This window comes from Capra hircus, chromosome 1, assembly GCF_001704415.2.
Source record: "Capra hircus breed San Clemente chromosome 1, ASM170441v1, whole genome shotgun sequence".
In the NCBI taxonomy this organism is placed as follows: Eukaryota; Metazoa; Chordata; class Mammalia; order Artiodactyla; family Bovidae; genus Capra; species Capra hircus.
Genome location: NC_030808.1, coordinates 125136164 through 125150066, shown reverse-complemented (window position 1 = coordinate 125150066; position 13903 = coordinate 125136164). Strand labels below are relative to the sequence as shown.

Sequence of the window (13903 nt, the reverse complement as noted above, 5' to 3'; positions counted from 1 at the left end):
AAGGTAAAATTAAATATTACTTAATGACTAGATGACCCTACCATCTGTTAATGAATCTCTTTCCCTCCTGAACCTACTTGTATTTCCAGTCTTGTAACTCCAGATGAGTCTGAGTACTAAGTGTCAATTGTGCAGAAGAACAAGTACTTTTATTCTTCCCCAAATGAGCTTTTTCAGATTTAAGGGTGTTCTAGGTTATGGTTTTCTGGGATTTGGCACACAGGTCTTTGTTCACCTGATTCACATGCTCCATATTTTTAAAGACACTTTGTTGTAGCCCTTTGTTGTGCTAGTCATTTCTGCTGGAGAAATCCTGATTCTTTTAAACTCCCTCTGCTCATTGAAGCTGCCTTTCTCTGGACCTTTCTCAGCTCTGCTTTGACTTCCTTAAGCTACAGTGACAAGAACTGATCTACAGGTTACACACAAGCATAAATGACAACCAAAATCAGAATTTCAATGAAGGGATTTTCAGAAGCAAAAATAAAATTGGAAGTTAGCCTTAAGAGAGCACATAGAGGCATAAGCAGAGTGTTAAAAATAAAGTTATATTTGAAAAGAAAATTAACTTCCTTGTTAATTGTTGACAGTTAATTGTTAATCAGTGGTAAAGTATCCACCTGCCAAAGCAGGAGCTGTGGGATCAATCCCTGGGAAGGGAAGATCCCCTGGAGAAGGGAATGGCTACCCACTCCAGTATTCTTGCCTGGAAAATCCCATGGACAGAGGGGCCTGGAGGGCTATAGTCCATGGGGTCGCAAAAGAGTCAGATAATTTAGCAATTAAATAACAACAACAGTTGGCAGAGTTGGAAATGGAAGAAAAATGAGTCTTTAAAAAAGTTGGTTTAAGTTCCAAACCTGCAAGTTTTTGCTTCCATCACACATAGAATGAAATGAATCCACCACCATGGCCAGTGATCTGGCCCCTCTTGGTCTCTCCCACTCCTTCTCCATTTGCTTCCACCTTGCTCCCTCAGCTCCAGCCACATGGTATGCCTGCGGTGTATGGAGCACACCATAACTCACTGTGACGTCATCCTGCCATTCCCTCTGCCTGGCCCGTTTACCCCAGAGCCTACGTGCACATCTCACTTCTGCACATTGTTCGGGTGTCTAACCAAAGGCCACTTCCTCAGAAAGAAAGCCAGCCATAGCCTCTCCTCTGTTGTTCCCCATCCTCTTCCCTGCTCTGTAGTTATTATTCTCTGAACTGACAGTGTATAGAGGTTTACCACTTTCTTCTCTGTGTCCCCCACTAGAGTGTAAGCTCTGTGAGGGTGAAGACTTTGAATTGGTAACTGATGCATCCTCCTCACACTTAGACGCCTGCCTGACATGGGTGGCTTGTACGAATGAATGAATGAATGAATGAACAGAGGCATACACATCCATTAAGAGTGGAAGTTCTGGAACCAGATTACCTGGGTTTGAATTGTACCTCTTCTCACTATGTGTCCTTCAGCAAGTTATTTATATTCTCTGTGTACAGTTTCCTTATTTAAAATACAAACATAATAACAGCACCTACCCATAGGATAACCTCAGATATGCAGATGACACCACCCTTATGGTAGAAAGTGAAGAGGAACTAAAAAGCCTCTTGATGAAAGTGAAAGAGGAGAGTGAAAAAGTTGGCTTAAAGCTCAACATTCAGAAAAGTAAGATCATGGCATCTGGTCCCATCACTTCATGGGAAATAGATGGGGAAACAGTGGAAACAGTGTCAGACTTTATTTTTTTGGGCTCCAAAATCACTGCAGATGGTGACTGCAGCCATGAGATGAAAAGACGCTTACTCTTTGGAAGGAAAGTTATGACCAAACTAGATAGCATATTGAAAAGCAGAGACATTACTTTGCCAACAAAGGTCCATCTAGTCAAGACTATGGTTTTTCCAGTAGTCATGTATGGATGTGAGAGTTGGACTGTGAAGAAGGCTGAGCACCGAAGAATTGATGCTTTTGAACTGTGGTGTTGGAGAAGACTCTTGAGAGTCCCTTGGACTGCAAGGAGAGCCAACCAGTCCATTCTAAAGGAGATCGGTCCTGGGTGTTCTTTGGAAGGAATGATGCTAAAGCTGAAACTCCAGTACTTTGGCCACCTCATGCGAAGAGTTGACTCATTGGAAAAGACCCTGATGCTGGGAGGGATTGGGGGCAGGAGGAGAAGGGGACGACAGAGGATGAGATGGCTGGATGGCATCACCGACTCGATGGACATGAGTTTGAGTGAACTCTGGGAGTTGGTGATGGACAGGGAGGCCTGGTGTGCTGCGATTCATGGGGTCACAAACAGTCAGACACGACTGAGTGACTGAACTGAACTGATACGTTTATCTGGGTAAATGAGTTAACACAGCTGAAGTATTAATATTCAGAAGTGTTAACAACAATAGTTAGCACTCTACAAATATTAGGATGATCATGAAAGATAGCAAGCAGGAAAAAGAGAAGCAATAGTGGTGCCCCTTCTTGGGTAGCAGGAATTTTCTATTGAACTAAGATGACAGGCATGGCGCTCCAACGAGTCTCATCCTTTCTGTAAGGCTTGTGATGCCAAGGACACAGCATCAAGTACAAGGAAAACTTCCTGTCAAGGGGGAAAGTTTGTCTGAGGGTGTTTTTATTTTTATTTTTTTACATTTAAGAGAAATAAATTTCACAGTTGCAATACCTTTCATTTCTTCAAGTGGCACATTTGCATACAGTGTATATTTAAAGTTTAATATCTGCATGTGGAACATGCTTTTTAAAGCTTCTGGGTTTGTAATGGGTAAGAACGTAATACCATTCACACTTCCAAGGTGTTACAGGGCAAAAAGGAAAATCGTGACACGGGGGGGTGGGTAGTCGCAGCTGCAAGTTCATGCTTTCCAAAGGCTATTTTACTCTCCAGAAACAGAAAAAGAGGAAATTCCTTCAAGGATATGTACATGTCATTACATATGCTTATTATTGATTTTGAGAGTGATCAAAATTATGATCAGTAATTGCCATAATTATCTGAAAATTTTAGCTTCTGGTAAGTTAAGAATAAAGCAAGCTTCCCTGGTGGCTCAGCGGTAAAGAATCCACCTGCCAATGCAGGAGATGCGGGTTTGTTCCCTGGGTTGGGAAGATCCCTTGGAGAAGGAAATAGCACCAGTATTCTGCCCTGGGAAATCCCATGGACAGAGGAGCCTAGCGAGCTACAGTCCATGGGGTTGCAAAAGAGCTGCACATGACTGAGCAACTGAACAAAAACTAAGAATAAAGTCTTTTTTTCAGAAGTTGACCAGTGCAAAGATACCTGTTTGTTAACGCAAGGCCAATGTAATAAAATGCAAACTGAGTGGAAAAATACAATCCTCCTAAGAATTAAGTTTATGCTCTATAGTCAGAGCAACAGATGCTGATGATAAGCAAAGAGCTGTCAGGCAAAATGAGGGCCTAGAGGTTTTTGACACATGGTTTGAAAAGTCCCCCAAACCCACTTTGTCCAGGCTAAATGGCAGCTGCACAGGCACTGCGGTTTGTTACTTGTCGCCTGAGCCCGCTGTTTCCTGTACTTGACATTGAAAATAAAAATTACTGCAAAGTGTGATGAAAACCTTTATCCGAAATGTAGTTATCTTAGTAGTCAAGCAGCATGAATAAGAACAATTCCAGGACACTTCTTAAAATTAAAACTATTTTTAAGCAGCAGAAGAGCAGTAGAAACCGTGCAAATTACATGGAAATTAGACAGCTCCTTACGTGTCCTCTACAGGAAGCCTCAAGTGAGAAAATTCTTTTAAAGCATTGTGGTCTGTGAAGTTTTGTACAGCTTGGGGAGTGAGTGTAATTTTTTAAGTATATTAACTTAGTATATTGCTGATTATTACTTCCTTTCCCCCCTCTTTGGCTACCAACGAGCTTACTTGTGGCTCAGCTTTAGCAAGTATATAGGACCTTATGATCTTTTATTTATGATTTTTTTTTAACTTCTCTGGTTTTCATCTCCCTGCTTTTATAAATCTTTTAAACTGAATTTTAAAATTCTTAAAAATATTTCACTATTATTTTATCATATGTGGTGGTATAAGCTGCTTCGTCAAATTGTTTATGAGATAAGATGGTTTTAATGAGATTAAGTTAGGTAGTCTTCATAAATATAATTTCACTTGATTGTTTTAACAACCTGGAGAAGTAGACATTATCATCATTTGTGTTATATAGATAGGAAAGTTAAGATTCAAAGATGTAAAAAGCTTGCCGAAGACCCAAATAACCATGCACTTTTCACTGTTGTTTAGTCGCCAAGTCATGTTTGACTCTTTTGCAACCCCATGTAGCCTGCCAGGCTCCTCTGTCCATGCAATTTCCTAGGCAAGAATGCTGGAATCGATAGCCATTTTCTTCTCCAGGGGATCTTACTGACCCAGGGATCGAACCCACGTCTTCAGCATTGGCAGTTGGATTCTTTGTCACTTGGCTACTGGGTACAATTTTTCCTGTATTATGTGGTATATCTCATTTTTCTAAGAACAACAAAAAGTACTTTCAACTGATTAAAAGTATTTTCAGGTAAGAATTATTACTAAATTGACAATGGTGTAAATGAGCAAAAATAAAACACATTTAAATTATAAAAGATAAAATTTAAGCTAGCAGATAATCTTACCAATAATTACATGTAACTATAAAGTATTAGGCAGTTAGTTAGAAGAAGATGAAGAATTTTCTTTGATCAATTTTCTTATTGTATCACTTTTCTTTTAAAGAAAAAGATATAGGAGAAGGACAAAACTTAGACAAAAGCTTTGCTTCAAAGTAGGAGAAGGGATTAGTTGACCTGCATGAGATAAAATGCTTTGTGAAAATCCTAACCAGGAGCCCTTCCTGACGACTCATTATAGCCCACCAGTGTAAGGAGACGGTTTTGATCACCTTCCGAAGGTCAATACTCTGGCCCTAATCCCAGTGTGCCGACACCCCTGCTGGGCTCAGTCCTGCAGTTAGGTGTCTTTTCTGGGCAATAAAGTCAGTGAAAACAGCACCAGCCTGACCTTGGAACACATGTGGCAGAAGAAATTCAAAGTGCGTATGAGCCGGATCATTGCCAACTTAATTTTCCAGCCCTTACAGTAGAGCATAGCATCCTTCCTTCTTTGTGTGAACCAGGAAAGCGGAAGCAACTTGCCTGGCAGCGCTAACCAGCTATGTCTCATTGATGTAATGGTAGGAAGAAAACACGAGATCAAAGCGATGGATTCTTTTCAAATTCAGATAGGATCAGGACACGATTCATTAAGCAGCATCACTTATTTATGATGTTATTCTACCTGTGATTTCATGTCTGTCTACCTGCAATTTCAGCAAAAGGTGCAACATGGCTACACAGTTGTTAACTTTGGGTACCAAGTGAAAAACAACTAAAGCGAAATTGCCAGTGATAGACTTTACTCTGACGTTAGATTCAAGTCCAGAGTTTGGAGACTACACTTCTCTTACTTGAGGTAACAGCATGTTGTCCTGAACTATTTTCCCTTAGGATTTTCAGGCTGTGTTTTGCAGATTTTTAATGTTTCTGTATTTCTGTATACCTCAACCTGATAAATGAGAAGTCACGCAGGAGAAGCAGGCCCATCTGTTTTGTACCCCACATGTGTTGAATGTGCATCAAATCAATTTCACTGAAATGACCACAGCAAGCAAGCTGCTGGGCAGGGATTTGAACTCCAGGCTGCCTGATTCCAAGAGCCATGCTTTTGCTCCCACATTGCATTTTCCAGGCTTTCTGAGGCCGCAAAGAGGGCACAAGTGCCTGCTGGTGATACAAAGCAGACTAGAGGTGATACAAAGGTTACAGATACCCTGAATTCCCACGTATTTTATAGTCATCTGATTTGTTTTATCTGAGGAAATAGCCCCCTTTAGAATGGGGCTTCCTGGCTATGAAACAGAACAGCTCAGGTTGTTGTTCTCTATTCCTCCGCTTTTTTGACTTGCCTGGTGTGAGGAGGGTTCCTCCTTCTGATCTTCATCCAGGTCTACACCAACCCTGTTAAAGAGAAGAGAGAACTGGTAAGGGTCTTGTGCAGATGAGACGAGACAGTCTCTTAGGTCAGACCACCTGAACCAAAGAGAGTACGAATCAGAGGACTGGTTTGGCAGAAAACCCTCGTACCTCTCCCTGAATCCAGGGAACATCAAATAGATTTATGGGAAAAGGAGAGCTCGCACAGCTGGGCCTCTGTATAGCTGGCGGAACGGAGCACCGACAGCTGTTCCCCACTGCTGTCTTTCCCAGCAAGAGAATCTGGGAGCGAAGCCCTCAGGGAAAGACCTCCAGGGCCCCCAAACAGGGCTCCTGGAGGGAGGGCCACCTGCTTCTTTGGCAGGACTCACTGACCACACTGCTTCAGGTATGTGGGGGCCCGGGCTGCAGCAGGCTTCCCAGGACAGAAACAAACAACAAAAAAGGTTTTTTTAGCTGCTTTACAATATTGTATTTAGGGGAACATCTGATCTTTGTCCAGATGCTCATGGAGGCTGGCAAGTAGGGAGGATCCAGGTTTGTGGGACTTATATGATTTAGGGGGCTCTCTTTACGCAAATAAATGCAAAAATACAAATACAAAATGAGGTATGAAAGTGACTCTTTACAAAGAGAAAATAAATTGTAACACAATAAATAATTTAAAAATCTGTGCAACAGACATCTTGAAATCTATAAGATGTATAATGTTCTAATTAATTTACTGTCTGATACACCTCTAAAATAACTTTTCCTCCTGAGTTTTGCCTGTATACTTTCTTACTCTGTTTACATGATATAATGACATCATATAAGAGAGAATGGGAAGATAAGGTCGTCTTTCCTCCAGCAAGACTGATGGAAATTATTAATAATTGGGAGTCATTATAGCATGCTTCCTTACACAGACACACTTGCTGTGTGCAATACCGCTAAAGATTAATACCCTGAAAAGACAAGATTTCTGATAAATTTCCCTTCAGGCGATTCTCATCAACACTACTACCCAGTGCATTTATCAGTAAGTGCTGCTTTACTGAATATAAGTATTCTTGAATTTCCATTTTGACGGCACATTGATGAGAACGGAATCCTCCACTTGGAATTTTACACATCTCACAACTGGAAGAGTTTTCCACAGACTAGCTCCTGGCTCAGGGCATTTCAAGCCTTGTTTTTCTTCCACTAACCATACACTTGCCAAGTCAGGTACCATAGAGCACGTTCCACTGGGGCTCAGCCTCGTGGCTCTGTGCCTGTGAGCGGTCCCTGCAGAAGGACCAGCAGTGACTTGCCCTTCACAGAGTGACAGCAGACCACGAAACCCCACTGAGGATAAGCTGAATGGACGCCCGATTCAGTTTCCCCTTGGTCAGACCCCCAGATGCCCAGGGCCACACCAGAGCCATCTGACCAGGGCGAAGTGAGCCTGAGAGGAAACGGTAGTAGAAAGAAACAGCGATCCAACCCGACAGTGGTTAAACTCTATTCCTTTTGCAAACCTTACAAAAACATAGGACCCTGGGAACACAATGCTGGGGCTCTTCCCAGGGCCTTGGAAGGGCCGGAGCACGTGAGGGCCTGGAGCTTGAACTTCCTCTGCTCTGGGCAGTGGGCCTCTGCCTGTGGCAGGCAGGATGGGGTCGGGGGTGGTGGCTCAGGGCCTCAGCCACCTGCTCGAGCTCCGCCAGAGCCTTTCCTGAGAACGCCACAACCTCCAGCGCTTTGGAGTCTTTCCTTGCCCTCCTGCCCCCGGAAACTCTTCTTTGGTGCTCCAGTTCTGTCCTCTGGGTCGGGGAGGGGAGGCAGGTGGCAGGCACCAGTCCCGCAGATGTGCTAGCCTGTGAAAGGAAGGCTGCAGTGCAGAGGCGGCCGGTTTCAAACACCTCTGATTCTTCTAAGACTAGTGACCTCTGGGCCAGAAGGGCCCCTTCTCGCTAACCCAGGGGGAGGTGGGTAGCTGTTGACTGTGTGTGGAATCTTTAGGCCTTCAGGTAACTGGAAAGAGCCTCTGGTGGCGGCTAACCTTTGATTTTCTTAGAGTAGAAAGAGCCATTTGACCTGTTTTATTGAAGTTGGGGGAGAGGAGGATGAGGGGGAGAGGGAAAGGGGGTCAGGAAGGAGAAAGGAGGGGCCTAGAGGGATGAGAAGAAGGGAGGGGGAGGCGGGGAGGTGGGAGGGGGAGGGGAGGGGGAGGGGAGGGGGAGGGGAGGGGGAGGGGAGGGGGAGGGGAGGGGGAGGGGGGGAGGTGGAGATGGGGAGGGGGGGAGGGGGGTGGAGACGGGGAGGGGGCCGGAAGAGGATAGAGCGGGTGGGATCCTGAGGAACGGAGGAAGGAGTAGGGGAGGCAGAATGGAGGGGAGTTGAGGCCCAGCCTTCTGAGGTGAGTCTAGGCAATGAGCCTGCGGTGCGGCTGACCTGAGCCCAGCCTCTGTGAACAGTGGGCCCCAGCCCCCCTTCTCATGTCTCTGGTAGGCCTGAGTTCTCTGCAGGAGCCTTTATCACTGAGTAAGTCTGGACCCCTCCCCAGCCCCAAGAGCTAACCAGCACCCATGCAGGCAGTGAACTGGACTGAGGGCCCTGAATTTTCCACGGCTGCATCTGTTTAGGGCCCCTTTTTTTCAGTTCTCTGTCTAGAAAACTGGAGGGAACAAAAGTCAAATTTCACAAGAAACCCAACGTTTAAAGTCGGAGGCAGCACTGAGATTTTCCACTGACATTTAGGCTCTCCTCCCCAGCAGCCATCACAGTAGACCAGGCTAGTTTCAGTTATTCCAGAAGCCAGATGGAAGAGAGGAAGGAGAGGGAACAGTTTATGTCTTTCAGTTTTATGCGGGACTGCGTGAAGAGCATCTCGGGGGTCCAAGAGATCTGCTTTCTCAGAGGAAGAACATGTCTCCTCCCCACCTCCCATTTCATGGAAGCTCAGCATCTGCTCCTGAGGCCAGGCCTGCTGTCTTCCTTGCCTAGAGCAGACTAAACATCTCAAGGAACTTGGGTTTTCCCTGGTGGTTCAGTGGTTAAGAATCCACCTTCCAATGCAGGGGATGAATGTTTGATTCCTGGATGAGGAGTCAAGATCCCACATGCTGTGGGGCAACTGAGCCCGCGTCCTCTGGAGCTCCCGAGTAGCAACCAAAGTTCCTGAATGATGCAGTGTAGATCCTGTGTGCTGCAACTAAGACCCGACACAGCCAAATAAATAAATATTAAAAAAAAGTCTCATGAGGCTTGAAACAGAACCCTATGTGCGTGTGAGTTATTTCCCTTCTGGGGCAACTAGGAGAACAGAGAAGACGTGGTTCCTGTCCTCACAGGGCATACAGTTGGGTAGATCTAATTTTTTAAAAATCTGAAAAGTTTATTATAATTTAAGGGCTATGAAGGAAAGGCACCAAAGAGTGAAGGCTTCTCTCACTGGTGATTTTGGCTTCTTTTGATAGGAATCTTGCTAAAATATATTACCTGGCTCCCTGCCTCCTTAAACACAGTGTGATGGGGGTAACTTGGAGCTTTACTGGAGGTCTCAGGATCGCCACTGGCCCCATAAAATCTAACACTCACTGTGTTATAATGATTTCCAAGAGGCAAGTGAACCTCTTTATGCCCATATTAAATGGTCCCTGGCTACTATTCTTTTTCTTTTTGAAATTCTTGTATCTGCCAATTAGATTTCCTGCCTGCAACAATATGTCAGCATATTAACTCTGTGTTTGCCTTTTTATTTTTTATATTTTTTTCATTATGGCTTATCATAGGATATTTTTAAAAATTTATTTGGTTTCTGCCATACATCAACCGTATTAGCCATAGGTGTATATATTTAGTATGACAACCTGAGGGTCAGATTTAGTACATGTTTTCTTTTTAAGTTTATAATACATACACATGTGTGACAATATAATATAATTGAAGCATTCTAGAAGGGCTTCTGAGAGAATAGCTTGTCTTCTGCTACACCCTGCACACCCACAGACCAACTGTCCACCCCCACACTCCCCCGACCCCCATATTGCCTCTGAGGGCAATTTTCTGCATTTTCTCGATTGTGATGTGTATACTGGCATCAGCGTGCATGGCACATACACACAGCATCCCCAGGGGTAAGCCAACATGCCAGTTGCATCTGTATCTCTTACTCTCTTCTTTGAGAAAGCAAATCAGAGTGTGCAAGTAACCCCGTAAAGGGTTACCCTTGAGTCCCCTCACTTTTATGCATAAGATCACCTACATACTATGGGATCTTGAGAGATTATTAGAAAGAAGACACCACGTCACCCCGGCATGTGGCACCACCTGTGTATACAGCAGCTCCCCAGGCGAGATCACGGGTGTGTGGGATAAAGGACAACCCCTGAGGGGATATCCTAGTTTCTTCAGCATCTTTCCCACAGCCTTGAACTGCCCTTTCTGCTCTTCTGACCTGGAGGCAGTGCCGCGGGGCTGGTAACTGGATGCGTCCTTGTTTCTGAGCCTCAGTGCCCAGTGTGGCCCCTGTGCTCTGGCCCTGCCTGGATCAGTGCCTCTTCCATTGACTGAACACTCTCTGTAAACTCCAGTTGGTGGCTGGGCCATGCTGGCCATCCCTGGCCATCTGTGATGCCTTGCCTCTTTTTCTGAACCTCCTCCTCCTGCCCTTCCTCTTCTGATCACCATCGTGGACTATCCATCTTGTTGCGCTAACTTCGTTCAGATGCGCCATCACTTAAAGTTTTCACTGACTTGGATGGCAAGTAGCCGTACGTCTTCTGTTCTGTCCTCTGCTTCCAGACAGAACCCCTCCTGGGGCACCTGTGATTGTCCTGCTGGCCCACCCTCTTTTCTCCTGAGGTTAGAGCCAGCCATGCGTCTAGCCAGCGCTCTTCAGGAGACAGCAGCCTTGGCTGGAATCCCAGACTCAAGGTCACCCTGTGGCCATTGAAGGGTGAGTGGACCCAGTTGTTAAGAGTTTCTTTGCTGTGTGACCTGCATTGCTCACTGCCTAGGTTTTCTGGTTAGTACAATGGGATAATGATGGAACTTGCTTCCTAGGGTTGCTGTGTGTGTGTGCTTAGTCATGTCTGACTCTGCGACCCCATGGACTGTAGCCCACCAGACTCCTCTGCCCATGGGATTTCCCAGGCAAGAATACTGGAGTGGGTTGCCATTTCCTTCTCCTAGGGTTATGGTGAAGATTAAATGAAAATACTTGTAAAGTGTTAGCTTAGGGCCTGGTACCTACTGAGCTCTTAAGACATGTTAGCAGCTATTGTCCATGTTATTATTATTTACAAATAATCGTTCTTTCCAGAACCTCTTTATTGTCTGCTCATTTTTATCTTTTGGCTGCACTGCCTGGCATGTGGGATCTTAGTTCCCTGACTAGGGACTGAACCTGCGTCCCCTGCACTGGCAGGGTAGCGTCTTAACCACTGGACTGCCAGGGAACTCCCTAGGTTATTATTTTTATTATTATCAGTGCTTTTTAAAATCAGCGGGGCCAGAGCTCAGTACTGCCATGCTCACTGCTCAGCCCTTCTAGTTCCTGATCCTGCACTGGGCAAACCTCTAGTGTAAACTAACAGCTACAGTGGAGCCACAGGTAGTGGCCAGGGCACAGCAGGGATTTCCGGTTTCACAGTAAATATCAGTTCTATTTATGCAGCTTCCCACACTGGAATTCATTCACAATTTACTGGTAGACTAGGGAGGTGAGAGGGCAACAAAGAAGGAAAGGAAGGAGTTTAGAGAGCAAAGGGAAGGAAGGGAAGAATGAACAAAAAGAGAGCAAAGAGAAGGCAGGTAAAAAGGAAACAATACATTATTATAAAGAGTAGGTAATGTGCTATATGCTAAGTCACTTCAGTTGTGTCTGACTGTTTGCGACCCCGTGAACTGTAGCTCGCCAGGCTCCTCTGTCCATGGGATTTTCGAGGCAAGAATACAGGTGTAGGTTGCTCTGCCCTCCTCCAGGGGATCTTCCCTACCCAGCGGCTGAACCCACATCTCTTCCGTCTTTGATACTGGTAGGCTAATTCTTTACCACTAGCACCACCTGGGAAGCCCAAGAATAGGTAAGCTAGCAGATAAATAACCACAAAGATACACTCAAGTTTAGAAGGGGAAGCTGAGGGTGGATGGAGGAACTACCACAGCCCAAGAAGATGTCTAAAAATATAGAGAGTTGAATATAGAGAATATGAAGAGCCAGTGAAGGATTAAAAAGCAACTAAGAAGACTGGTTAAAGTTTTATACCATGTTTTGCATTTTTGATGTAACTTTTAATTTTAAGCAAGTTGAGTGCTGCCTCTATGGTATTTAAATGAAAATGAAAATGAGCTTTGCACATATTCCCAGCTGTGCCCTGGAACATCTCACTCCAGGTTCCTCATTTACAGCAAGCATCCAGTGCTGTTTTCAGAGCCAAACACATCTCTGGGCATCCCTCTTCTCCCGGGGCACCTCCATTCTTTGGAGAGTTTTATTAGACATACTGGAGTCTCAGGATGCTCCCATATCCAATCACGGCAAAACGAATGCTCCAAAACTGGGTTTTTCCTTAGAGGGGAAGCAAGGTAAGTAACTAACAAAAGGCTCACTTTTCCCATTAAAGCCAACAAAATCCATTCTGATCCTTATCACTTAGCACCTCCGGAAAGCCAGTGAAATATTACCAGGGCTTACTCTCATTGTGTGAATTCCAATAGTCTTGCTGTTCAGCTTGGTTCTTTTGAGCACCCCCTCCCCCGCCACCCCCCCCCTACCGCCCCCAGTGGCTGACAGCGGCCAGGTGGTGGGGGAGGAGAAACCATTTCCTCTAAGAACTGTATTTGATGGCTGAATGTAAATAAAATGACATTTTCAGTAAGGGAAGAGCCACTGGATATTGAGCACAACAAATACGGCTGGACAATGAAGGAGTCTGAAAGACACCCGCTGAGGCTTGGAGACTATTGTGTAGCCATGGGAACATCACATGGGGCCCCAATCTGCTACTTCACCCCGTCCCCACCCCATGTTATTTGAATAAATATTAGTCGGGCTTGTGTATGACCAAAATTAATATAATTAAACACTCAAATATTTTACATTGGTTTTAGGGAAATACAAAAATAGGCTAATATAATTGGAAAAATCCCAGTTCATTTTATTTTGTGCTGCACAGTAATTAGACGAGTTGGGAGTCTGTAGCCAGGCTCTATAGGTTCAAATCTCACTTCTAGGATTTATTGCATTTATAATTTTGGGACAAATTACTTATCTCTCTAAACCTCAGCTTTCTCAGTTGTAAATGGAGATAAATATATATCAATGTATGGATTATTATAAGGATAAAATGAGTTAATACATATAAAGTGTGTAAAATGTTGGCTGCCACTTAAGAAGCACTTATGAAACATTAACTTATGTTCTTGATGTTATTAGGGAGAAATTGATATACCCTAAATTGAATCGTGGGGCTTCCCTGGTGGCTTGGTGGTAAAGAATCTGCCTTCTAATGCAGGAGATGCTGGTTTGATCCCTGAGTCGAGGAGATCCCCTGGAGAAGGAAATGACAACCCACTCCAGTAGTTTTACCTGGGAAATCCCATGGACAGAGGAGCCTGGTGGACTACAGTGCTACAGAGTCAGGCACAACTTAGCAACTTAACAACAACAACATATTGAATGGCAAATACAGCATAGATTAAAACCAAGAGTAGATTGTCTATAAATCATAGATGAAGTGAAGCAAAGTGAATGTCACTCATTCATGTCCGATTCTTTGCAACCCCACAGACTATAGAGTCCATGGAATTCTCCAGGCCAGAATACTGGAGTGGACCGACTTTCCCTTCCTCCAGGGTATCTTCCCAACCCAGGGATCAAACCCAGGTCTCCCACATTGCAGGTGATTCTTTACCAGCTGAGCCACAAGGGAAGC

The 13903-nt window shown here is 44.6% G+C and overlaps 1 protein-coding gene across 1 annotated transcript in view; it reads right to left on the bottom strand.

Annotated features, from left to right (window-relative positions):
• The window catches only part of SLC9A9 (solute carrier family 9 member A9), a 651206-nt gene that overhangs the window by 130318 nt on the left and 506985 nt on the right, over positions 1–13903 (bottom strand). The window contains exon 13 of the mRNA XM_005675475.2: positions 5972–6023. Coding sequence (XP_005675532.2) covers positions 5972–6023 — 52 coding nt within the window. The remainder of the gene's footprint in view (positions 1–5971; positions 6024–13903) is intronic.